The sequence below is a fragment of the Lampris incognitus genome, chromosome 16, assembly GCF_029633865.1.
Source record: "Lampris incognitus isolate fLamInc1 chromosome 16, fLamInc1.hap2, whole genome shotgun sequence".
In the NCBI taxonomy this organism is placed as follows: domain Eukaryota; kingdom Metazoa; phylum Chordata; class Actinopteri; order Lampriformes; family Lampridae; genus Lampris; species Lampris incognitus.
The window spans coordinates 32,375,539-32,401,466 of record NC_079226.1 but is presented as its reverse complement, the minus strand read 5'-3'; the positions used below and the strand labels follow the sequence as shown (position 1 = coordinate 32,401,466).

Here is a 25,928-nt window from a genome sequence, read left to right as displayed (position 1 = left end):
GCAAGTGGAACCAAATGTGACCTCGTGTTTACCTGCAGTACTTCATAGATTGCTTTCTTGTACATCGGCTGCTTGGTATAGGTTGGTTGGTGAAAGGCATTGTTGAAAGAGCTTAAAGGCAAGAGTTTCTCTACACAGACCTGTGAGGCATGGGGAGAAGGAATTGAAAATATGTTGATTATTGCTCTGAGGAACTGTTGCTAAGTTTAAAAAATGAAATCTTATTGCTGATGTCAGAAACACAAAAATAAAGGAATACTTTGGAGCAAAGAATTAGAAGCTCCACCATGGTTCGAGAAAATGTTGTGTTTACTGTGCACCAATCAAATCTGATCGCATCACTTCAAATAATACCTGGATCTTACTATGCATCTAAAACTACGCAGGTTTTTCTGAATTTCTAGAAAAAAGTTGCTGCTTTCTAGACTTTATCTGATGGAGGTCCAACTATAACATGCAGACTCGACACTCACAACTGAGAATTTTCCGTCCCCAAACCACTTGACCCATCTGGTCCCCTCGGCGGCTCTGCTTCGCCCCGTCATGCACCAGGATACGATACGGCCCGGCCACCAGGAGAACCCTCTCAGCTTCCCCCAAACCAGCTCCCCGATGCCAAAACCACGGCCGTCCTACAATCCAGCATAGGCAACAGCATCAGCAAAATTACTCTCCAAATACCCATCTTGTAACATGATGGTTTTGAAATCATTCGCCTGTCTCTCGGCCTGTATTTTTGACAGGTATGGCGGAGATTATAAATGACAAAATGCTTCTGGAACACGTCAATTTAAAATTATATGTGAAAATAGATGATATTCTGGTTTCAGGGTTAGTACCCCAGAGAGGGGCGGGGTCCCAATGGCAGTTGCGATTAAACACAAAAGAATAATTTCCACAAATGCATATGGACTGTTTATTTGACACGGATTAACCCCGGTCTTAGACCAAGTCTTTTTTTCCAACAAGGATCTCTGGTGAAAAAAATCCTGCTAATCTACAGCTGAGCTAAATCAATGGCTTTAAATGCCATTGATTTAGCACCCCCGACCACCACCACCACTACAACTTCTGCTGAGTCTGCGTGGCTTTACCTCATATTCGGGCTCAGTATCAGCGGACTTGGGAGACGTCTTGTCTCCACCTCCGATGGTCACGGGCTCAGGTGTCGTGGCGACAGTGGGAGAGGCGGGGTCTGTGGGTTGCTGCTGTTGCGGTGGTTGTTGTGGTTGTTGCTGTTGTTGGTGTTGTTGTTGTAGTGGTGGCGGTGATGGTGGTGGTGACTGTTGTTGATATTGTGATTGGGACTGGTACTGAGGATGGGACTGGGGCTGAGGTTGCTTGGAAGGCAGCAGATGTTTGAGCTCTGACTCGTCCTCTATCTGGGGCTCCGTCTCCTCCATCTCCTCGTGGTCCTCCATAGCGTTCATCGCTGACACCAGTTTGGCCTTTTTCTCTGCCTGGAAAACAGCCCAGCAAAACAGCAGAGTTCATAGGTCAGAGACTGGTATGGATGCTAAAAGGGGAAGCATTGTGTTGTGGACAAGCTCATGTGATTACATTTCCCATGTGTTCCATTCAACAACAAAAAAATAGTGCTCTGACCACTTCTGCTTTTGTTTCCCTTTCACAAAATTAATTGTGGCCATCAGAATCACTCATGATTCACATAAGAATCCGCCATCAGTGTATGAATGTGTGTGAACGGGTGAATGTAAGGCATACATTGTAAAGCACTTTGAGTGGTCAGCAGACTACAAATCGCAATATAAATGCAGTTCATTTACCATTTAGTGCAAATGTATGATTATACAGCCACATAGGCTTGAAGCTAAATGTGTGTTAAGTTGCAAAAAATAGGAAAACCAGTAACTTGTTTATAACAGACTATATTTTAACCATTTCTTTTACCCATAATATTATAGTACATCGAAAGGACAGTCTGAAATCTGAGCGGCAACATTCAACTGAGAGTGGAAAGTAAAAATCTTTCTGAATTGTAAAGCCTGAGTAAACATGCCTTTATCTCTGACTCTGAGGCCTTTCCATCTATAGCGGTGTTTAAAATAACTCACAAAGGGGCAGGGCTAAGTAGAAAAAAACCCCAACTCTACACATATACGCCCACACCCACACACACCCATGCACAAAACACATGCTTGTAGCACAGTCTACCCAGTGAGCCCCTGCTCACAGATTCCAATTAAAACCACATATCTCAGGCAAACCCAATTTAAAAATTTATTTTGCACTTTCGTTATTCCGAGTCCTCTTTTGGGTTTTGGGCTGTCTGCACAGCCGACAGACTGTCAGACAACACAAATTACTGGTTGCATGATGCTAACAGGTACCGAGGCTAGCACCGTTGCTAGCATGTCCCTGGATTTCTTTCATGATACTGTAAAGGCTTTCATGATACTGTATACGGTGCACAATAGAGTCTCTTTAGATTGTGGGCCCCTTTGAAGTATGAGAAAACACTCCTTTATCTGACTGTGTCCTATTCATCAATAGCAGTGTGTACATTAACCCTACAGATCGATGTTGCGGTGGAGCTAAGAAGGTTAAAAAAAAACCTCAACGAAATAACATGCTAAGAGGGTACACACCTCTCTCCTACTTGCAAAACCCCATCCAAAAGAAATATTTTAGATACTCAGTGAACCAAATCTAAACGTCTATCTTGCCTGTCATGCTAGCTTTGCTACCTTTGGAAAGAGCTGATGGTTTTCCAGATCCTGAGAGAGAGAGAGAAAGAGAGAGAATTTCACATGCCAACACATTTTTATTTTGTTCACATCTGAATAGTAAACTAATTGTAGAGAATAGAGGGTTTTTTGTTATCTTTTGATGGACATGGTACACAGACATTAACAAGAGAGAGAGACTAAAAGGAACCTACTACTACCTGTGTGGTGCTTAGCTAGTGTATCAGTAAAGAATATGGGCTGTGGCGACTTCTAAAGTCTCTGTAAAAATTCCTTTTCCTCTGACTATAAGGCCTATTCATATAGAGCAGTGTGTACAGTAACGCTATAGTGTCCGGGGCTCCAGTGGCGAGTTCACTGGGTTTGTGGTACCTGACACTAAACCGCTAGGTCAATCAGAGAGGACGAGACCCAGCCATGACTTAAGCCTCTCACAGTAAATCCCCAACAGCTGCACTCATTCTGACGCCTCTCTCTCTCTCTCTCTCTCTACCTCACTCTTTCTCTCTCTCTAGAATACACATACTAAAGTTCACATGCATATAGGCATTTCCTTTCTTCCTGTTCTCTCTCGCTCTCTCCCTCTCTGTCTCTAGAGAGAAAGAGAGAGAGAAATGAATACACAGAAAAACCACAAGTGCACGCGCGTGCGCACACAGTCGAAAACTCAAATCAGTCCTCACAAATACAGCTGAACAAGAATGCACATGCACAGGCACACACGGCGCATACCTTCAGTCACATATGTAAACATATGCTACTCACACTATAGGCTACATATGAGTCTCCTGCACAGCTGTGCTTGCTCTCAGGAAATCTTTCTCAGGTTCCCAAGTCTCGCATACGTAAACCTCCAGGGCCTAACTTTGGAGCGGGGTGGGGGAGGGGGTAGTAAGACCGAACGACAGAGATAGATGGGGGGGGGGTATGAATAAAGACAGAGGGAGAGACAGATGGAAAGAGAAAGAGAGGTAGCTAGATGGTGTGTGAGAGAGAGAGAGAGAGGGTCTGATACAAACCCACTGCCCCTCTCCCAGTGTGTCTGGTAAACAATAGGGCCTTTAAAGGGGAGGTGCTGCTAGGCTGGCGCAGGGAGGGACTAAAGCGCAGAGTAGAAACATGTGCTCTTCAATCAAGAGGCCGGACTGTGGTTTATAAATATCTGTACAGTAGAGCTACAGGGACGGTTCAAAGCCCTTGGCCCATATGTGTTAGGCCTCTTGGCTCCAGGCTGAGCACACTGGAGTCGGTGTGTTTCGACAGCTCACTTGGATATATGGTTCTGGATGGCAAACAGTAAAAGCTAATAAGAGTCAATTACATCGCAAGTGTGTGTACTGGAGAAAGAGTTTGTGGAAAGCACAACACTTCTTGCAAGGCAGGGGCGGTGGGGGCTTGTGCAGTCGGTGAAAGTGAACGGACGGATGAACGGCAGACGCACAGGAGAAGTCTAGGGATTTACACGGGTGCAATCGGTGTCATCCTCACTGACAGTAAAGTGGCATAAAGTTGCTGCTGCAGTTTTAGGGTTAGCACTTCTCCAGGGTGCAGCCTGCACTTACTTTCCCTCCGAACCAATGGGGGAGCGGCTCTGAAAACGCCGCTGCAGGGGAAGGGGGGGGAGAGCGAGAGTACAGTCGCTATAAGAACCAGATATTTGTCTTTGGCCTTTTTCCCAGTTGTAAATGGCCCCTTTTGGGGGCCTCACAGTGTGTGTGCAGCTACACCAGCAAGACAGGCTCTCCGGGTCTAAAGGGGAAAATACGAAAGGAGGCACTGAAGACACAATGCGGTCTTTATCATTTACGCACGCCTGCCTGTCAAAGACAACTTCAGAAATGCCAGCACTTATGTGTCCTGTCACGCCACACTGAGGAAATGCTAAAAAAGACCCAACACAAGGACATACATGCATGCACATACGTATGCAACTATGCGTTGACAGTCTAACAACTCGGCTTTCAAAATATCTCCTCTGGTTTCTTTTCTAGGGCAACGTTACGCTGAGAAGGAATAAAGCAGAAGGGAAAAAAATTCAATGCAAAATGTAGTTACTGTACTTACAGTAATCACAGGCTTTGGTATGGACTGAGGGACGGGGAAAACACGAGCCTTTTAGGCACCTTTGCAGTGTGCAGACATATGCTGGGCGAACAATGAGGGATAATCTGACGTACAGCATGATACCCCGAGGGCTCAAGGGGTGAAAGAGTGCATTTGGAGGCAAGGTAAAAAAAATAAAATAAAAAAAAAAGGAAAAAGAAGACATGACTCTAGTATGGAGAGGTGGGAGCATTTCAACGCAGGTATTTATGAACGTGATTCGTTGCGATGAAAAGACAAATTGATATCGGAGCCCAAGCTATACTTAGACAGTCTCCTTTGTTGGCAATAGATAAAGATCACGCCAAAGTCACACCTTTGGGTTTGCTTCGGTGAGTCACAGGAAGACAACTGGAGATGACTTCACGGGAAATGTGCTAACTTGGCCAGTTCACTTTCTGTTTCAAAGAGCCAAAGCTGAAATGTATGCAATAATCATGTAAAAAAAAATCCCCACACAAAATGCTGATTCAAAGCCTCAAACATGACAAAAATATCTAAATATTAAATTGAATATATCAAATTAAAGTTGCACTCGACCTTTACCACATCTTTGAGCGCAGGAAATGATACAGAAAAGCCCCATGCCTATTTCTTGTGTACAAGAGGGGAAAAAAAACCCTGCAAAAATACACCACCAAATCTGACCTCAAAATCATCAAACTACATTGACAACAAAGCACCACCAGGTCAAAAAAAAAGAAAAAGAAAAGATTTAACAGGAAGTTACGTCAAGCAAACCATTGGAGAACATTGCTTCCTCATGCAACATGACAGCCAGCTTTTGAAACAAGACAAAAGAGTTTGACCTTTGATTACTGTAGTCTCTCATGCGCAACAGGCCAGAAAAACACAGCAGGGGCTGCTCTTTGTAACAGTTTGATGGATTACGCCTATAGAGTACGATATGGCTCCTGTGAGCTCGCTTTAGAGAGCCACGCTGATCCTGTGCACCCAACTACTGCAAATGAAGAACTCCTCAGCTTGTGACCAGTGTGGGGAACACATTAGAGGACTCATCAGATCATCAACGCTGATCTTGAAAAAGCTGGTATCAACTGAGGATACTGTCAAAAAAAAAAAACCCTCAAGTGGCGGCTTGCAACAAGTATGCTGGCGCAGCAATGCGGCCATTGCATTCATTAGCCCGATTTTTGCCTAGATCCCCACAAAGGCTGGGTATTTCATTAGTGGCCTTGGGGGGTCACAGGAAAAGAGGCCATCTGGTCCTCATTGTATTATGTCCTTTTAACAGATAATTAGAAATATTATTGGGGCAGCCATGAATACATAAACATAATTCCCCCTTGAATTCGCAAGTGGAATTGTTAAAACAGCTCCCTAAGGAGTCAGCTCATATGACTTCAAAAGCTTTTGAAATGTTCCCAAGTAATCCATTTAGCGTTGCCACGATACACTTAAATGGAAATTTTTCCAAGATTTGCATTTTGGTGAAGATAAAGTGCATGGCAATTATACATTTGGGGTATCTGCAGGAAAAGTACATGATGTAAAAAGGCCGACAAACTTAACTTCCATCAAGTTCTCTGACTGATAATTCAGAGGAAGTAAGATAAAATGTCAGCACACTTACAAAAGTAAAGCATTTACTACGCATTGCATGCTTTTACGTATATGCACATACATACACATGCATGCATGCATGCATACATGCATACACACGCGCACACACACACCAGCTTATCAGTATAGATCAACAACAAAAAGCATTCGCTTTTTAAAAAAATAAATAAATAAACATGTTATGTAAATTGAAATCATGTGATTGCTCTGACAAAAAAAATCCAATTCTTGGAATCAGTGCATTTTTCTCTGAAATAATGTTATGCTAATATTTCTAGGCATTGCTACGCAACAGGAAATCGTTTTTGCATATCCACCCCATGGGATCGTGTCTTCTCTTGAAGAAGAGAGAGAGAGAGAGAGAGAGAGAGAGAGAGAGAGAGAGAGAGAGAGAGAGAGAGAGAGAGAGAAAGAAAGAGAGAGAGCGAGAGCGAGAGAGAAAAAAAACAACTTTTTTTTTCTCATGTGAGCAACTTTTTCTCATCACATCTGCAAACCTCTGCTCTGGCTCTCCTTTTTTAAAGAGGCGGTTTCTCTTTAAAGCCGTGCAGAGCAGATGGTCCATAACAACTCTGGTGGAAATACCTGAAGTCAGCATATTCTCTCTGTAAGCAGGCAAATCAAATAAGCACACTTATCCACTGTATTATCAAACAAACAATGCAGTGCACATACCCATACACGCCGGCGCGCGACACTTATAATCCAATGTGGTTCTTGAAATATTTTAGCCCCCACTCCTGGGGTAGAAGAGATCGCTTAAAAAAAAGGAAAAGAAAAAAGAAAAAAGAAAAGGAAAGGGAAAAAAGAAAAAAGGAAAGAAAAAAAGAAGGCATGAACATTTCTTTGTCTGGGAATTCAGGGTCAGGTGATTGCTGACAGGAATTCTGGTTGGCTGGAGAGGGCTTGCAAAATGCTGGCAGCGAGCCAAGAGGCTGTCTTGCAAGCAGGGCTGGAAATTTGCTGCAAACCTCATCTTCACCCGCATATCCATAGCACAGAGTTCATTTCCATAACTGGGGGAGGGGTCAGGAGTAGAATGGGGGTGGGACAGCGAGAGCGAGCGAGAGAGAGAGACACATAGTCGAAGAAAGAGGGCGAGCGATAGCGCGCGCGCGCGATAGAGAGCCAGTGAGAGAGCGAGATAGAGAGACAGAGAGAAAGAGCGAGAGAGAGAGAGACGGTGAGAGAGAGAGAGAGACAGACAGAGAGCGAGACAGCGAGAAAGTCCGCTGTAACATTGTGCACGTAAGAGTGATCCCGCTCCGTTAGAAAGTGCGAGACAGCGGTTTCGTTCGTCTTTAAGCTAAACCCTTCCAACCCCCGCGTCTTCTTCTCAGCCTGACTCGGGGCTGCCGGGGCAAAACGCTCCGCCGAGTGACAAACAAACAGGAACGAAACAACATTTTCTTTTAATTTTTTTTTGGGCGACCTCAGGAAAAGGCTGTGCCAAAACAAACCAATCTTTGTCCAAATCACATGTAAAAATAGCATGTATCGAGCCAAACAGTCGCAAACAGAATTTGCACCTCCCGAATACAAAAGGAAAGCCAAACTTTAAATCTCAGACTCGTGAACACTCTCTTTCAAATGAATCCGCCTCTATTTGGAAAAACGTGAACTGCCTGCTTCCCCTAGTATTTTATGACTTTTCACTTGTGAGACCCCAGCATGTTCTGCTAATTTGGCAATATTTCCTCCCTTCAGACATTTTTATGGCTGCTACCCAAGCCTGTTCCAAAGGAGAGCGGGGGGATGGGTGTATGTGTGTGTGTGTGTGTGTGTGTGTGTGTGTGTGTGTGTGTGTGTGTGTGTGGGTAAAATAAATGGTAGGCCCCATCTCGTTGCTATGGAGTCGGCTCATTATGTAACACTCTCACCGCATCCCATTACTACCAGTAGTAATATCTGACATGACTAAGTAGTGAGGGAGGCGGTAAATGGTACGTTTACTAGGATTTACACTGTGTTGTTTTGGGAACAGTTATTAATGGCCTGAAATGAAATCCGTGCTTAGGTAAGCTACCACATTTGGTGAGACAACGGGCGTTGATTCTGAAAGCATGAGTAACCCAAACATTAATAGAGCGGTTTGTGCACCACAAGACCACTCCACGGTTAAGCGCTAACATCCAACAATGATTTACAACATGTATTTTATATGCAAGTATAAAACTTATTTTGCCTTCCTGAAATTTCAAAGCATCAAAAGCAGCCGGAGAGATCTCAATCTATAACTCTAATGGCTCTCTCATCTGGAAAGAATGAATCAACTCGATGCACCCAAAAGCAAACGCTGCAATGTTTAATCATTTTCCAGCGGTGGATAAAACAAAGGCATGGAACTCATGGGGTAAGTGAATCGATGTCCTCCACAGCCAATGAAATAAATGGTACCTTCATGAGATATCAAATGACCCATCAAATACACTTGGACGTGAGTACGCCAGTGAGTCCTTTCCTCGACCACCTCTAGCGGCTCTACTTTGTTACCGGCCTCACCCACCAGCCGGCGGCATCGCAGGGATCAACCTTCTGCCCTGTTGTCTAGCGTCACCCCGCCCCTACCCGGAAGTGGCTGGGTACTCACCTCCGTCTTCCACTTGGTCAACCACTCCTCCCTGGTCCTCTTGCTAATGTAATAAGGATCACCAGCCTGGAAGGTTACTCTGGGCATGGGCCTCTGACGAAGGCTGATCTCCCAACCAACTCCCCCTCGAAGCCTCCCTCGACCTCCCTGTTTAAATAGGTTAAAAAAATTATGAAATAAAAACAAGTTAGCTACTCGTTCTAAATCTTCCTTTTCAGGGGTTTTGAAGAGGGAAAAAAACACTACCACGTTAGGAAAGCGAGTAGTTGTTATTTATGGTGGTAGTGGTTATTTACAACAGGCTGTTGGCTCTGTCTACATCTCCTGAGCCTGACTTGCGTCGAGGAGTCGGTGATTGGAGAAGATGGGCTGTCTAAACCTGTAAAGACTTGATGACTCACATGCTGATCTGCTGCCTGTTACTGTCAGCCTGTGACTGGTCAAATGGTGAGGAGTGACGCCACGGTATCGATTCACATTGCCCTGGCAACAGTCGTTCGCTAGTGCAAGGATCTCCCAAGTGTATTTGATATTTCAAATCTATACAACATCAGGTACCATTTCTTTCACCAAAGTTCAAAGACGGGTCATACAAGAGGCTGGGAAACTACTCAGATCCACCGGACCGAGAAGCCTCTGTTCTTTCTTTGGACCGAGAAGGAGCGTCAACGTGGCGAGCTTTACATAGGTTACTGTGCAGGCGAGGGAACCAGTCTCGCTTGTCTCAAGTGCTTTGTGTGAGTTTGGAAGTATAGCGAAAGTCCAGGCACTTTTGGAGAGAGGTCACGCTGAACAGAGTCGACTTGCCCCCGTGCGAAGGTTAGGGCTCGATAGCATTTTCTCAAATCTGAATCCAGGATCGAATCTGCTTATCGAATTGTTTCGAATCCTGTGTTGAACCTATTTGATAAATTGTACAAAATAAGAGCAACTTATTATTTTCAATTCATGGATATTTGGCCCCATTTTTGCCTATCAACTGCCTGTGTGGGCGGAGACATACCCACAAGACATCATCACCTGTTGAATCCACAGCAAAGATATAATGACCTTTTTTTTTTCAAAGACCCCCCCCCCTTTTCTCCCAAATTGTACTTGGCCAATTACCCCACTCTTCCGAGTCGTCCCGGTCGCTGCTCCACCCCCTCTGCCAATTCAGGAAGGGCTGCAGACTATCACATGCCTCCTCCGATACATGTGGAGTCCCAAGCCGCTTCTTTTCACCGGCCAGTGAGGAGTTTCGCCAGGGGGACGTAGCGCGTGGGAGGATCACGCTATTCCCCCCAGCCCCCCCCCCCCCCGAACAGGCGTCCCGACCGATCAGAGGAGGCGCTAGTGCAGCGACCAGGACACATACTCACATCCGACTTCCCACCCGCAGACACGGCCAAATGTGTCTGTGGGGACGCCCGACCAAGCCAGAGGCAACACGGAGACTAGAACCGGAATCCCCGGTAGGCAACGGAGGAGACCACAACGCTTCCCGGACGCCCAGAATGAGAAATTTGTTTAACTTGGAGTTTATCTAATCTGGATATTATATCGAATGAGAACCGGCTATCGAACCCCAACCCTAAACCCTGTTCTGTCAGCTCCCATCACCAAACCTGAAAGCTGTCTCACAATCAAGATGGCCGAAATCAGCAGAAGCGGGACTGTGGAGGTTAAGTCCCTAAACAACATCGTTGTAGCTTGGTTGTAGCTTTAGCTTGACTCTTTGTATGTCTCCATCCAAGCTAATTAAAAGTCCAACTGAAAGCGGGGAAAAAAGAAACGGGTGCATTTCGATCAGCTGTTTTTACCAATTGATCAATCTTCCTGTGAGCAGAGCAACATCATCTAAAGCAGGCGTGGGCAATCTTATCCAGAAAGGGCCAGTGTGGGTAAAGGTTTTTGTTCCAACCAAGCAGTTATACACCTGTGTCCCCTAATCAAGTTCCTCAGCAAAGACTCTACTGGTTGATTAGTGGGATCAGGTGTGTAACTGCTTGGGTGGAACAAAAACCTTCACCCACACTGGCCCTTTCTGGATAAGACTGCCCACCCCTGAAAGCATTCAGGGGAAACATGCTGAGGGGCTTGGTATGAATCACCTGACATTGGAGAAATTTGATATTTCTGCATGTATTACTCTTGGTGGCATTAACGCTTTATGGACACATCAACCTTTCCACCTGAAGCAAACGTAAGAACGTTTTTGTGATATGCAGGAGTTTACCATTCAATACACTGGTGTTCTCCATTCTGTGTTTCTTAGTCCCAGCTTTTGAATTAAAAATAGCTTGACGGTAACACAGTAAGTTGGGAGGGTTCTGATTACGGTAAAAGCCTAGTACGACAGAACAGACGAGTCTGGATAACTCGCTCCTCATGGAGGTATACTATTCTCCATCAAAATCAACAGTAAAACTTCTCATTGTCCTCCAACAAGCTGTCATTCAAGTGACTTACGGTTGAAGACTGGGAAGGGATCTTAAATCCTCCACCAGAGGAAGCGCTACTCCTTCCAAGCAGAGGCAGCAGACGTACCCGTTACATCAGCCAGGCGACAAAGACACACCAGAATAGAAACTTATCACTTTGGCATTATAAGGTAGAACGTCAGAGAGTGACAGTAAAGAGTGTCTAAGAGAGGATAGAAATGCAACACTGGTCCCAGGCTGGGGGTTCAAACCTGAGATGTTGCCCTGAGGCATGAGAGCACACTTGTGTGTGTGTGTGTGTGTGTGTGTGTGTGTGTGTGTGTGTGTGTGTGTGTGTAAGTCTTCTGGTGCAGCTACCAGAACAACCTCTACAACAGAAATCTTACCTCGGTCCTGACTGTGTCAGCCCCGTCCTCCTCCTTGTGCTCCACATCTAAAGGGAAGACAGCAACACAATGGATGGCCTGAATCATTCATGGGAGAGTTGAGAAGGAACAGTTTACCAGCACCTCAGCCACATCTATTGTCCTCATATCTGTTAAAACGAAGGAAGCCTTTTCTTTCTCTAGTAAACCACGTCGCCACAATTAGCCTTCACACATCCTTTTAACAACGTGCTTTCATGGCAGCTTAATTTTTGAGTAAAAGAAATATCCTTCCTGGCTTGTTTGATTGAATTAAGGGCAGATAAGTTAATAAAATAAACAAAACTGCTGAGGGGCGCCCCCCAGGAGAAACCGGCTTGGGAAACTTCGTTTAAAGGTGTCAGACTCTGCTTGATATTGGACGATTTAGGATCACAGGAGTGAGTGCACCCAGGTGCTATATGAGGGTTTGATGCAACCCAGAAGGTTTGGGGTGGCTGCCCAGGTTATGATGAGTGTGGAGAGGGGCCAGCTTTACTTTGGCAAATGTCACACTTCTGACCTTACATCCCCCCTTCAGGACAGCTACAGCTGGCTGCTATTAGCATGGCTCCTCCCACCCCCTCGACACTGAGCAACAACATACTGCTTCGTTTGTGTGACTTCAGGGTCACATAAAATCTGCACACCAAATCGCCAAACCACAGTCAAAACACAGTCAAGCTATTAGCCTCTTCTCAATAGCTGTCATTTCTTAAAAAAAAAAGTATTACATGCAAATGTTGTTGCCCTCGGCTCAGTGCATAACTGTAGTCCACTGACTTCCGGTTTCTACTGCAGCGGATCGCGAAAAATATGCCGTAGCACACGCCAACAAACAGGAAACTGGTATGACCGCTGCAGGAGAAACCGGAAGTCAGTGGACTACAGTACCTGGTATTTTAAATTATCTCTGTCAGGCGGTAGCCTGAAGAGGATTATGTGTTTGATCACACACGCACGCGCGTGTCTGTTCGCGGTAAATCTCGCAAACTACTGGACTCATCCGCCTAAACTTTTTTTTTGTGCACAGTGTATGATGAAGAACATCTTGTGGTTTGTAAAACATTTGTTCTCGCCAATGCTTTAAGTGAGCCAGTACTCACAGGTACATAGTACCGGCACTTATATATTTTACTCTTTGGTGTACTACTTTTTCTTATACACCGGCACCACTCACAAGATACTCTTTTCTGCCCTCTCCATATCACGGTCTATGGGCGATTCATAACAGCCCTAAATAAACTTCATTACCCAGGGGGCACTGGGGCCACCTGTTCCCGTTCTCGCCTGCCTGCTTTTCTTTGTTGGTGGGAAGTCTAACATTAACCTTACAATAATAGCCTGAAGGACAACTTGACATAGAGCATGGTGATGCAGAAGTGTTTAGTTTGTATGGCACACTGACAGTGAGAAAGTATCAGATTTCGCCAGGAATACTAGGATCTAAAGGCATCCCGGCCTGATGACTTCATTGCGCCACACACTAAAGCTCGTGTAGAGTCAAAATATTTTTACTCTAATAATTGAAATGGTTGTCCCCTTGATTAAATAAATTTATGTTGTGAACATCAGCAATCTCTCCTAGTATCTTTTATTCACTGTAGAAATTCAGAATGTAATAATGATTTGCTGATACCAGCTGATACACACGCCAACATGTGAATTCATTTTATATCATGAAATCCGCGACGGTAAAACACGTTTAAAATGATGATAGCCCGATCGGTGTCATTTCACGTCAGACTTGGACGCCTTCATACGAAGGTCCGCCTAGGAGGCTGCGCATCCACAGACTGACAGGCAACATTATTTTATTAGATAGATTTTTTTTTAGCTTGAGTGCTGCATGTCTCCAGAAAGGTCTCAAATACAACCAGTAAAGGGTTAAATAATGTAGGCGTCACCAACCTGGGGGTAAATTAAATAGCGGAGTCGTCGAATGGATGTGAGACGCTGGTTACAAATGAGTTACATTCTGATTGGACTAAATCCCCAGCAAGCCTGTCTGAGCTGGAGAGTTTGACGGCAGTAAAACACGACTGCTTTCTTGCGGGTGTTTAACCAGTGACCATGTCCTAGTGACTTGCAGCCGAGTCAAGTCAATTTTATTTGTATAGTCCAATTTCACAAATTACTCATTTGCCTCAGTGTGCGTCTGTGGCTGTAGTGGTGACTGCAGCTGTTGAAAAACCTAAAAGCCTTAAATTATCTTAAATTGAATGTTCAACAAAGTATATTGTAACGTGCATGGAAAAGTGGACACGCTGGCCGCTGGCTGGCGGGTCTGACTCTTTAGTCGAGCGGTTAGCGGTGTCTCCTGCGGTGCGGGCGATACGGGTTCGCGTCCCGGCCGCGGCAGTTCCTGTGGTTGCGTTGTCCCCCGAATTCGCTACGTTAGTGTCAGAAGTGGGATGGAGCGACCGTAAGGCCATCGGAAGCGTATGCGCCCTGAGGCGTGAAGGAGCTGATATGCTTAAGCGCGGGGACGCGCTTCCCGAAGGAGGGGGGTTAGTGTAACGTGCATGGATAAGAAGACACGCTGGCCGCTGTCTCGCAAATCCAAGCCTTTAGTCGAGCGGTTAGCGATGTCTCCTGCGGTGCGGGCGATACGGGTTCGCTTCCCGGCCGCGGCAGTTCCTGTGGTTGTGTTGTCCCCCGAATTCGCTACAATATATTCGTCTGGTCCTTTTTGTCCTACATTATGTAAATTAAACGGTGTTGACACAAAGAAGCATTCACATTTCTTGTGAAGTCATGTGGAAGGAAACATAGATTAGCAAAGCAGCTAGCATCTAATGAGGAATTTGACATTATAACGTTACAGGTTAAATGACTGAATATGAATCACTTTCCAACTGACGATCTTCTTCTTCTTTCGGCTTGTTCCCTGTTTCCCAGGGGTCACCACAGCGGATTTGATAAGTTTCCATCGGTACCCTGAGGGCACAACACCGATGGCGGTCTTGTCAATCTTCATGATTTGGCAAGATGTTACGTCAGATGCCCTTCCTGACACAACCACTAACCCTATGGATGGGGGCACACATAAAGCGCTGGAAGCCATCCCAGTATTCATGGACTTGCGCCCATGCCTGTCGCCATACTATCCAATTGACGATAACGGTATAAAATACAGCTGCACTACCAGCCAACAGTTTGTTTCCCACATTATAAGAAACGTTACGAGAGGTGAATGAGTCTTGCTGAGCATCAACTTAAGTAAATGGTTTGCGTAGATATTAAACACATATGAGTGTGTATTTCAATTTTATTAATACAAAATTAAAGGCTTTTAGGAGGACACATAGTGTTTTCCACAGCTACCGTCACTAAAGTCACCAGTAAACATGGTCACTCGTTAACCAAAAGCCAGGGATAGAAAAAAGAAAGCCACTTTATTTGACATTGTATTCTTACAACGAATGGCATTCTAACAATGAATTTGTTCTCTGCATTTAACCCATCCTATTGTATAGGAGCAGTGGGCAGCCGCAGCGCCTGGGGACCAACTGCAGTTCTCCTTTCCATTGCCTTGGTCAGGGACACAGACAGGAGTATTAAGCCTAACATGCATGTTTTTTATGGCGGGAGGAAACTGACACAACATACAAACTCTATACAGAAAGGACCTGGGATGGCCTGGGGTTCGAACCCAGGACCTTCTTGCTGGGAGGCAACAGTGGTAACCCCTGTGCCACCGGAGTCTTTCCGTTTCTCAATACCTTACATTATGTTTATTTATAATGGCATAACATAGAAAATGAGTCTGTTCATTTATAATGGCATAACATAGAATATGATTGTTCCAACAAATCTGTTTGAACCACAATGCTCCAAGCTGCATATCCGCATTGCCGCTGCTTGATTATTGCACAGTGCAAAAACCACAGATGAATGATTACAACTATGCACAGTGTCAACAAGTGGTTTTGATAGTTGACTAGTCGTCTATTCTGTGAAACCCCTAGGGCTAAGTCGCCAAAAATCAGCTGCAATAGCTTCCCATTGGGCGACTGAAGGACAGGGAAGGAACTCTGGCTGCAGCGCTTTCCATAAAGCTTTCCAGACCTCCGAAATTATGGAGGTCACTGTGCTTGACCCCAGTTTGTAGCTCGCTGCTCATCATTGGCAGTCACTCGGAGTAGAGTATGACCGTCCTCTCTCTGGGTCCTCAGGTGAATGTAGAGGCCGATCCTTGAGCCGCATAATGGGAGGACACCTGCGCTTGACAGCTTTTTACATGGAGTGGGTGATGTGCCTGCAGCCTCCACACGGTCTTTGGCAGGGGGTGGCCAGAGTCCAATGGCATGGAGAACCAAGACGATTGGGGACCACCCTCTGTTGCAGTCTTCACCCGCCTTCACCGACATTGTAACTTAGAGACATCGACCGCCTGTTCCGCCGTTGAGGTCTTTGTTTGATCGTGCTTCGTCTGGAACCTCCCCCTTGACCAATCCGCCTTAAGTGACCCTACCAGGAGCCAAGCTCCGGACGGCATAGCTCTTGGGATCACTGGTACACGCGAGCTTCTCCACCACGGCAAGGTGTCGATCCAGAAGAGCTAGCTGCTACAGCCTGTTGGCTTCCACCTGAAGCCAAAACTCGAATGGTGATTGCAAGTCTCTGAGTAATGTCTATCGGCATAGTGTGGGTACACTGATGCGAGATAAATGGTTGCAGACGACGAACCAACTCATCAAATCTACCTGTCGATATTCGAAAATACTTGAAATGCATTTCCTCACCCATGTCTCAGTAGCCAGACAAGCACATAAAATTCACCCTCAATCTGTCTCAATCAGTTCAATGGTCATACACTCCATCTCCTCCGACGTCTTCTCTCTTTTCTGCGTTGAATGAATTTCAGTAAAAGTAACTTGTTCAACATTTATTAGCTACATCTCCAACATGATCCACTCAGTTTCAGTCGCCATTGTTTGAAGCAGATGAATAAACTTCTGCTGTGTAAGAAACTCAACCAGGTGGCATAGAAACCCCACCACCATTTAGCGTTTTGGCAGTATAATTGCAGAGCAAAGCAGACACATCAGCGCACAAGTATGAATGCTGACAACAGCGTAGGCCAGGGTTCCTCAATTAGTTTTCCCCAAGGGCCAAATCATGTCATGCATGCCAGGTCAAGGGCCAAAACTTCCAGGTTCTTTTTTCTCCATTGTGCCAGCAAAAGTTGCTTTATGTGCATGCAGATGTTGTTTTTGCTGTTATTACAATTATTATCACTATTACTATTATCATTATTATTATTATTATTAGTAGTAGACATAGTAGTAGTGGAGGTGGTAGTAGTAATAATTTAGGCCTGGGATTCTTGAAGCCTGTGTTGTGGATCACACAAGAGAAAAAAAAATACACTCTTGGAAAAAAATAACTCCAAAACCAACCATTTAATTATGGAAAAAAAAGGATGTTTATTCACCAATCAGTGAGAGAAGTGAGAGCAACGGGATGAGGCAATCCTTCTGATGTTGGGCCTGTATTCTGTTGTGGCAAACCTGGGACTGGCCAAAATATACATTGGGGAGTCTATTTCTTTCCTGGTTCTTGATCGAGTTCATTGAGGAAAAAAACTCACACATGTACATGAAGGGGTAATTGTGAGTAGGAGCATTGCAATAGTTCTCATGCTTCTGAATTGAGCTTGAGGAACCACGTTGATCCAAAATTCACTCACCCCAACGTCTTTGTGTTGTACTTTGAGCAAATCAATGTTCCCATCTCCAAGACCTTCATCAGAAGAGTTGCCTCATCTATGGAAGATACCAGCCTTTTGGCCTCTGCAGTCCACTGGCCGTCAGCCAAAACAGAGAGTAGCTGTTTCAGGAAGAGGAGGGTGTCACCTGAGAGTTTAGGGAAGCTTTCAAATTGTTCCTTGAAGTTTTCTGCCAGGTTCATCACGAAATCCTTCATCGCTGGATTCTCCTGCATTCCGTTCTTCTTGCAATGCTCCCACAGACGTGGAAAGTGCAACTTTCTCCCACGAATGTCTCTCTCCAAAAGGTTCAGCTTAGACCAGAAAGCTTCAACCGCCTCGTACATGTCTGCAACAGTGTGGTTCTTGCCTTGTAATTGCAGATTAATGTGATTTAGATGAGATATGATGTCACACAAAAAATGTCACTTAAAAAACTCTGATATTCTTGGGCTTTTTTTAGCTCCACAGTCTGGATAAAAATGACAGTCTCAATGCGCAGGTCACACACCCTCTCCTCTCCGAAGTGTAGATGGTGTGACCGCAGTCTCCAACACATGGCGTTTGCTCAGCCAGCGAACATCATTATGCAGCAAAAGATCCTTGTGTTCCGCTGACATTTCCTCCAGCACTGCTCTGAAAAGGCGATGTTGCAGACTAGAACTCTCACAAACGAAATTTACCAGTCTCGTCACAATATCAACCCCCTTTCATTTCCCCACAGTTTAGTCCACAACACTGATTTGTGAATAATGCAATGAAATGCTTAGAGCGCTGGGTTAACAGCGTGTAGAAATCGGGGTGATCTCCGGAGCGGAATGGAAGAACACCAGACAGTAGTTTTATTGAGGACAGACATTGTTTTGATACAGGTCATGGTTCCAGCACCGAAAAGTGGATTATCACAAAAATTGGTGACGACGGTTCACACGAGCGCCTACCCAATACCACAATAAAACCGGAATTTGCCCCTTAACGGGAGTAGTACGTCACAAAATGGACGGCTAGGCAGGGTTGCTGCTAGATGGGATACAGCCACGGACGGAAGTGACGCAAAATCTCGCCGGGTGTATTTCATTGCTATGGTGATAGCTAGCCTAGCCAACCTCCTGAGTTACCGCGAGTTTGGACTTTGGTTTTTAAAGCCAGATGAATGATGAGTCGGATGAATAACACGGGGATTCGAACCGATGAGCCACGTGTTGGTTGGCAACGGAATAGACTGCTACGCTACCCGGACGCCCGCTTATTGGGGTTCAGGGGCGTAGGCCATTTGCGTAGGCAACAGCATAGGCTCCGAGTAGATTCTACGCAGAAGCATAACTTTACCTTAACTCAGCTGTTTTTTCGCCTAACAGACAGTTACGGACACAACAGATGATACTTTCTGGAGTCCGCTTGGAGGACGTGTTCCACACATGCGCAGTAGATTTTTTAAAATAAACTTTATTTACACAATTGAACTTACAAAATGTTCACAATTTCAACAAGGCAGCGCATGCTCAAGGTATTGATAAATCATAATATATAAAAAGAAAATACATAAAAGGATAACGAAATAAAAGAATACAGACAAACAGAATTAAATTAAAATACATTACAAATAAAATCAAATCAAAGTCATTACATTAGGCTCTAGTTTTCACAGCTTTTGATTTTGTGCAGAATTTTAGTGTGTCCAAGCAGGATTTTAAGTAAGACATGAAAACAGTAAGGTTGGGTTTCTGTTCTGCAAATTTGCTGGCATGTTTGTGGAATTTTGCTAATAGAGAAACAAGATTGATGAGATACATTTCTTGACAGGCATTTTGTCATCAAAGAGACCAAATAAAATGAATTCAATTTTGAGTTTGAGCTGAATATCTAATTTTCTGTTTAACAAAGTTTAAGGTCATTCCAAAAAGTATTATCTAAGGTACAGTCCTAAAAAAGATTAGTTATCGTTTCATCTGTGTGGTGACAGAATGAACAATGAGGATCAACATTTAGCCTATATTTTACAATAACAGAATTAACGGGATAACACTTGGGCAATATTTTCAAAGGCTCCTCTCGCATCTTATTTGAAACAAAATAGTTCTTGGGCAATAACCATTTTTTCCCCCAGTCTATAGCAATATACAAATTATTCCAAACAAAAACAGAAGCAGGTTTAGCAATTGTGCCCCTCTGGATTATTTCCCTTAGAAATTTATTATTAGTTTTTCTACTCAAAAAATAATCTAAATTCCCTATGTATAGTATAATTCTGGTGGAGTAGTCTGAATGATAACATTTCTGGTTGACAATGACAACAGAGGTGTAATACCTGACGGAATAGCATCGAAGACAATGGCGAATTCTCTAAGAGGTACAGTTATGTTATATTCTGATAAGAATTCATTACAAGTAAACATATGACCTTCCTTGTTAAACAACAGACAAACAAGTAGTATGCCATTATCAACCCATTTCTTAAAAAAACAATGATTTGTGTTTGCAACATATATCCTGGTTATTCCAAATGTAGTATTTGTGAGGAGAAAAATTATGTTTGTATACCAAGGACCAGCATAATAGTAACTGTTGATGAAAATTGGAGTGTTTTGCAGAGAGCTTTTCTATATTGTAATTACATCTTGATATAAAATTAAATCCTCCTAATGCGTCAATACATATGTTGATATAAAGCTCCATAATGAATTTGGATTTGTCAAGTATCTTTTGATCCATTTAATTTTAAAACTTGAGTGTAGAGTATGAAAGTCTAAAACATTGAAACCACCATTAATGAACTTGTTAATCGTTCCATTTTTCGAATGAAATTAGATTTCCTTTTCCATACAAAATCAAACAAGGTCTTATCAATTTTTGTACATATATATTTTGAGACATCGAGAGCCAAGCTAGCATAGACAAGTCTAGATAGACCTTCAGCTTTGGAGAGCAAGACTCGCCCAGTTATGCTTAAGTCTCTCTGAATCCATAAATTAAATCTCTGCTGTAGTGAAGAAATAAGTAGATTAAAGTTTTCACTCATTCTTGCAGTTTGGTCTTTAACGATGGTGACCCCAAGGTATTTAAATTTTACAGGAATTCCTGAAACTTCTGCATCACTGCAGGCCTCGATGGGAAGCAATTCACATTTGGATAAGTTAAGCTTGAGACCAGAAGCTGCAGAAAATTTATCAGAGTTTAACTGCAATATCAATTTGAGATTTATCTAGTAGAAATAGAGTTGTATCGTCCGCTAGTTGACTCAGAGAGATTATCCTTCCTGCTATCAAGATTCTTTTTAAACTACTCTTTTTAATGTAATGGGCTAAAATTAGCATGGGAAGTAAAAATAAATATGCGGAGATGGGACATCCCTGATGGATCCCCCGTTCTATTCTAAATCTTTTTGTAGTTCCATGAGGTAACTTAATCAAACTATTCCCAAAAGCATATAAAGTGCGTATTGATTTTTTTTTAAAAAACATGTTCTCCAAATCCAAATAAATCAAGAGCTTTGAAAATAAATCAACGCTCTATAGCAGGGGTGGCTAACCATGTGCCATGGATAGCCATGTGTATGCAGGTTTTCATTCCAGCCGGACTCAATACCAGGTTATTTCACTGATTACCAATCCTTCAACCAAAGAGGAAGAATGTATCAGTGAAATCCCCTGATGTGGAGTCGGGTTGAAATGAAAACCTGCATACACATGACTCTCCATGGCACATGGTTAGCCACTGCCGCTCTATAGTCAAAGGCCTTGTGGAAATCTAGAAAGAGAATGAAACTATTGTCTAGTACTAAATCTGAATAGTCCAAGATATCAAGGACGAGTCTTATATTATCAATCTATATCTACCAGACATAAAGCCCTTTTGAGATTCATCAATAATGTAATTTAAGACTTTCTTTAATTTATTGGCTATACACAATTCAATAATTGTATAATCATTATTTAGCATGAAATGGGACACCAATTATCCAATATTAGGGCATCTTTCTGGGGTTTTGAGATTAGAGTAATTAAACCTTGACATGGTGAAGGGGGGAGTTCTTCGTTGTTTATACTCTCGATAGAAACATTAAGTAGAAAGGGGGCAAGCTCTGCAGAAAACATTTCATAAAATTCACAAGTCAACTCATCTATTCCAGGGGATTTGTTCAATTAAAGTTTCTTAATAGTGTCCTTAATTTCCTCAATAGTGATTGGGGCATCACATATTGTTTTGTTAACATCTCCAATTGACTTAACCTCACCTAAAGAATTGAAGAAATCTTCTATTTCAGCTGTTGATAAGTTAAGTTTTGTATTGAGTCTTATAATAATTTTTAAAAATTTTAGCAATGTCTTTTGGATTGTCAACAACAGTGCCATTCAGGAAAAGTCTTATTATGCCATTTTTATTTTGCCTTTGTTTCTCCAATTGAAAGAAATAACTGGAGTTCTGTTCCCCCTCTTCGACCCATTTAGCCTTTGAGTGTATAAAAGCTGCTTTGGCTTTGCTGATGTATAACTGATCTAGTTTCATTTGCAGTGTTTACAATTGTGCTCTTTGAATATCAGACGTATTTTCAGGCAATGTAAAAGATAAGGAATTTTTTTCAACAATCAAATCACTTGTTTCCTTTTTCTTATCTGTTTTAATATTTGCATCCATTTCCATTAAAAAGTTTCCATAATTCAAATTTTAGAAGCTCCCAATATTTTCTGTAAGCCGTTTCATTTTCTGCCATTATCAGGTACTCAGTTATCTTATTTTTAATAAGTAAATTTAGGGATTCATTTAGTAACAGTGAATTATTAAGCTTTCAGTAAGCAGGACTCCTTTTATTTACTCCATGTGATGACATATTCAAATTCAATAGAATGGCTCTATGGTCTGTTAGAGGTGTCGGAATAATTTCAGTTTTACAATGTGAGTAGAATAAAGAATCTGATATTAACCAAAGATCAATTCTTGACTGTAAAGAGCCAGACTTGTTTTTCCAGGTAAGTACTTTAGAATTGGGATTGCACTCTCCACATATCAATTAAGCTTCTCTCATTCATAAAATCAATTATAAGAGAGTTTTCTTTTTGTCTACTGTCATTTTTGGTCATCTGTCAACTTCATCATTTACAGTAACATTGAAATGCCCACCCAAAATAATTTGCATATCAGAGAATTTTCCTAAAAGACCATCTATATTTATACTTATTTCAAACAATTCCTTGTTTTCCATAGCACTGTGATAGCCATAAACATTACCAATCAGAAAAATCTGGTTATTGTAGGAAAGAACCATACGAATGTATTGCCCATATTGGTCCGTTTGAGTGAGGATGATCTTACCACTGAATGTGCTTAAGAATTAGTGTTCCTCCTGAACGCTGAATTCCACGTGACATCCACAAGTCCTGCCCCCATTGTGATTTCCAAAAGTTATAATCTTCAACAACAGAATGAGTTTCCCGGATCAGACAAAAATCAGCATCAATTTTTTTTGCATAAAGAAATAATGCCTTTCATTTAGTAATGTCTCTCAAACCTCGAGCATTAACTGAAAACAACTTTATAAAGGAAATGATTAAACAAAACAAATGTCACTGTTACCTGAAAGCTGGTTATGTACAGAAAGTAGAACTCATCCTCCTAGCTGAAACCGTATGCGAGCATCTGATCAGTCAGTGTATCTCCTTGTTATCTACAAAGGCTCTGCCTTCGACAAGGCAGGCAATGTTCTCCTGACGGGCTTGCTGGATTACTGGCCACAATCGGTCCCGCTTTTCGCGATCCTCCGGAGTGAGATCCTCCTTGAAGCGGAGATTTCTTTGCTCCAGGTGCTCAGAGTGTTTGGACATCTTCCCGACCATGTCGCAAAAATACGTCATAGAAAACTGAAGGACGATATCGTGGCCTTGTGCTTTGGCTGGGTGTTTTCTACCAAGCCTGTGAACCGAATCAATTACAACCAGAAACTTCTCTTTATAGCCTGGAGCCACGTTTTGGCATATGTCGATCACCCTCATTCTCACCTCCGCCCCTTCTTCTTCTTCTTCTTCTTCTTCTTCTTCTTCTTCTTCTTCTTCTTCTTCAGGGAGACCACGTAGGCGCAGATTCCACCTCGTTTTATGGCGCACCGACTCCAAAACTTTGTTTTCCAAGGACTGGATTTTTTCTTCGGCTTTGCTGACTCTATCCAACGTGTGTTGTATTGTACATCTTGCATGTCGGCAGAGAGGAAGTTGATTGAAGATTTGAGTTCCTCAGTACATTTTCCAATCGAAGAGCCTTGCTCCTCGATAGCTAGCGTGAGCACAGCCACGATATTGTCTGCCGTTTCTTGTTCCATTTTCCCTTTTTTTTAAGAGGCTATTTTTTGGGGGGGAGTAGCGGGTAAGCGACCTTCACTTCTACGTTTAGCTGAATAAGTGTGAGACATTACTTCAAGTCAGCAGAATAAGTCTCTGATGCTACTTTTCTGCGTAAATTGGAGGAAAGTTCCGATAAAGCGTATGCCACTTTGCCGCCATGTTGGCAACCCAAGTTGAATCTGGCCAATTATCTTTTTGAGCCGCCCCGGTCGCTGCTCCACCCCCTCTCTGCCGATCCGGGGGGCACCCCGACCGACCAGAGGAGGCGCTAGTGCAGCGACCAGGACAAATAGCCACATCCACCCCCCCCAGACACGGCCAATTGTATCTGTAGGGACGCCCGACCAAGCCGGAGGTAACACGGCGTGCGCAGTAGATCAGCGTCTGCCAATCCACGGCGTTTGATGCAATTCCACGCATGCGCAATACGAATAAAATAAAAATGGCGGTGCGCAAAAAACCAGAAAAGTGCGGAAAGCAAGAACGTGGTGTGCGGCCTCTCAGTCACTGTACTATTTTAACCAATGTACTGTTTTAAAGACGAACTGTAGCGATGAGCCTCTTCACATGGCCTCTTTTCAAATTCAGTGTCAAGTTTGGTTTCCAGCGCATGCGCAGTTGGTGCCCTTGTTGCATAGTAGGCCGCGCGGTAACAAAATTGGGCCTGCACGCACACAAGTGGGTGCGGACACCCGCGGATTTGGGTAGTGACGAAATTTATGTCATGCGGACCCTCGCGTACTCCAAAAGAATTTTCCATTGTTTTTGACGCTATCCCATCTGGTATATACATGTTATTTAGGAATGTTCACCACTTTCTGCTCATGTCAGTGTCGCCCCCTGACCCAATTCAATCTCCAAGTTTGTTTTTCTTTTAACAGAGGTACGAACTCCAGAATAAGGGCTATGTTTCAGGATAACATGGTTTCTAATCCTTCAGCAACATTTTATTGAAGCAATTTTGTTAGGAATATTGACTGTAAAAAAAAGTTTGGTCCTTACCACAAAATTAACTTCTAACAAATAATGTAAAAGAAGTTTCATTCAAGTTGATTCATAGATTCTATGCAGTAAAACATTTCTTACAAAAGTTAGAGTGACATAGATGTAAGATGCTCTTTCTGTGAATTACATCCTGAAACTTGCTCCCATTTCGTTTGCTCATAATTTTACATGTGCCGTGGAAAGATGTTAATAATTTTATAGATAACAACAGCTTTTGCGTTTTACTATAGAAATATTGTGGCGAATTCGGGGGGGGGGGGTGCAGCCGGGAACCGCCACAACAGGGGCGCGAAGCCGTATTCCCCGCACCGCAATCGACAACGTTAACCAGTCGACTAAAGGCTCCGACCCGTTAGTGAAGGACCAACGTGTCTACTTATCCATGCACGTTTACACCCCCCCCCTCTCCTCCTTCGGGAAGCGCGACCCCGCGCTTAAGCATATCAGCTTCTTCACGCCTCTGGGCGCACGCGCTTCCAAAGACCTCACGGTCTCACCATCCCACTTCTGACACCAATGTAGCGAATTCGGGAGGGCAGTCTGGGAGACTATCGCCACAGCCGGGACGCGAACCCGTGTCTCCCACTCCACAAGCGACAACGTTAACCAGTCGACTAAAGGGTCCGACTCGTTAGTCACGGACCATTCATTTTAAAAAAAGGCCCTCGCGTACTCACGGACGCAGAAATCAAGCACCGGAAAAGGGGAAATACACTTGGCGGGGATCTGCACCCTACTGAGTGCACCCTTGTAGTTGTCTTACCATTATTATTATTATTATTATTATTATTATTATTATTATTATTATTGTCTTATTGTATAAAAAAACTTGTAGTTGTCAATGGAAAATGGTGATACTGTTTGCAAACTATAACAAGCCAGTGGTTAATCTATGGAATTTTATCTGATGCAAAAAAACTTGACATCATTATTAAGGCCGCTTTACACACCGCGGGCGTTTTTGTTTTCTTCGTGCGATTAATTCGCACGTCAATATATTTTTCTGTTATATATTGTAGCGAATTCGGGGGGGGGGGGCAGTCCAGGAGACCGTCGCCACAGCCGG

At 43.4% G+C, this 25,928-nt stretch overlaps 1 protein-coding gene across 1 annotated transcript in view; it reads right to left on the bottom strand.

The window, feature by feature from the left end:
• Positions 1-25,928, bottom strand: part of dnmt3ab (DNA (cytosine-5-)-methyltransferase 3 alpha b) — a 61,074-nt gene that overhangs the window by 14,452 nt on the left and 20,694 nt on the right. Inside the window, exons 5-9 of the mRNA XM_056295268.1 lie at positions 11,795-11,841; positions 8,986-9,132; positions 1,095-1,460; positions 474-632; positions 33-140 (exon numbers count right to left, since the gene is read on the bottom strand). Coding sequence (XP_056151243.1) covers positions 33-140; positions 474-632; positions 1,095-1,460; positions 8,986-9,132; positions 11,795-11,841 — 827 coding nt within the window. The remainder of the gene's footprint in view (positions 1-32; positions 141-473; positions 633-1,094; positions 1,461-8,985; positions 9,133-11,794; positions 11,842-25,928) is intronic.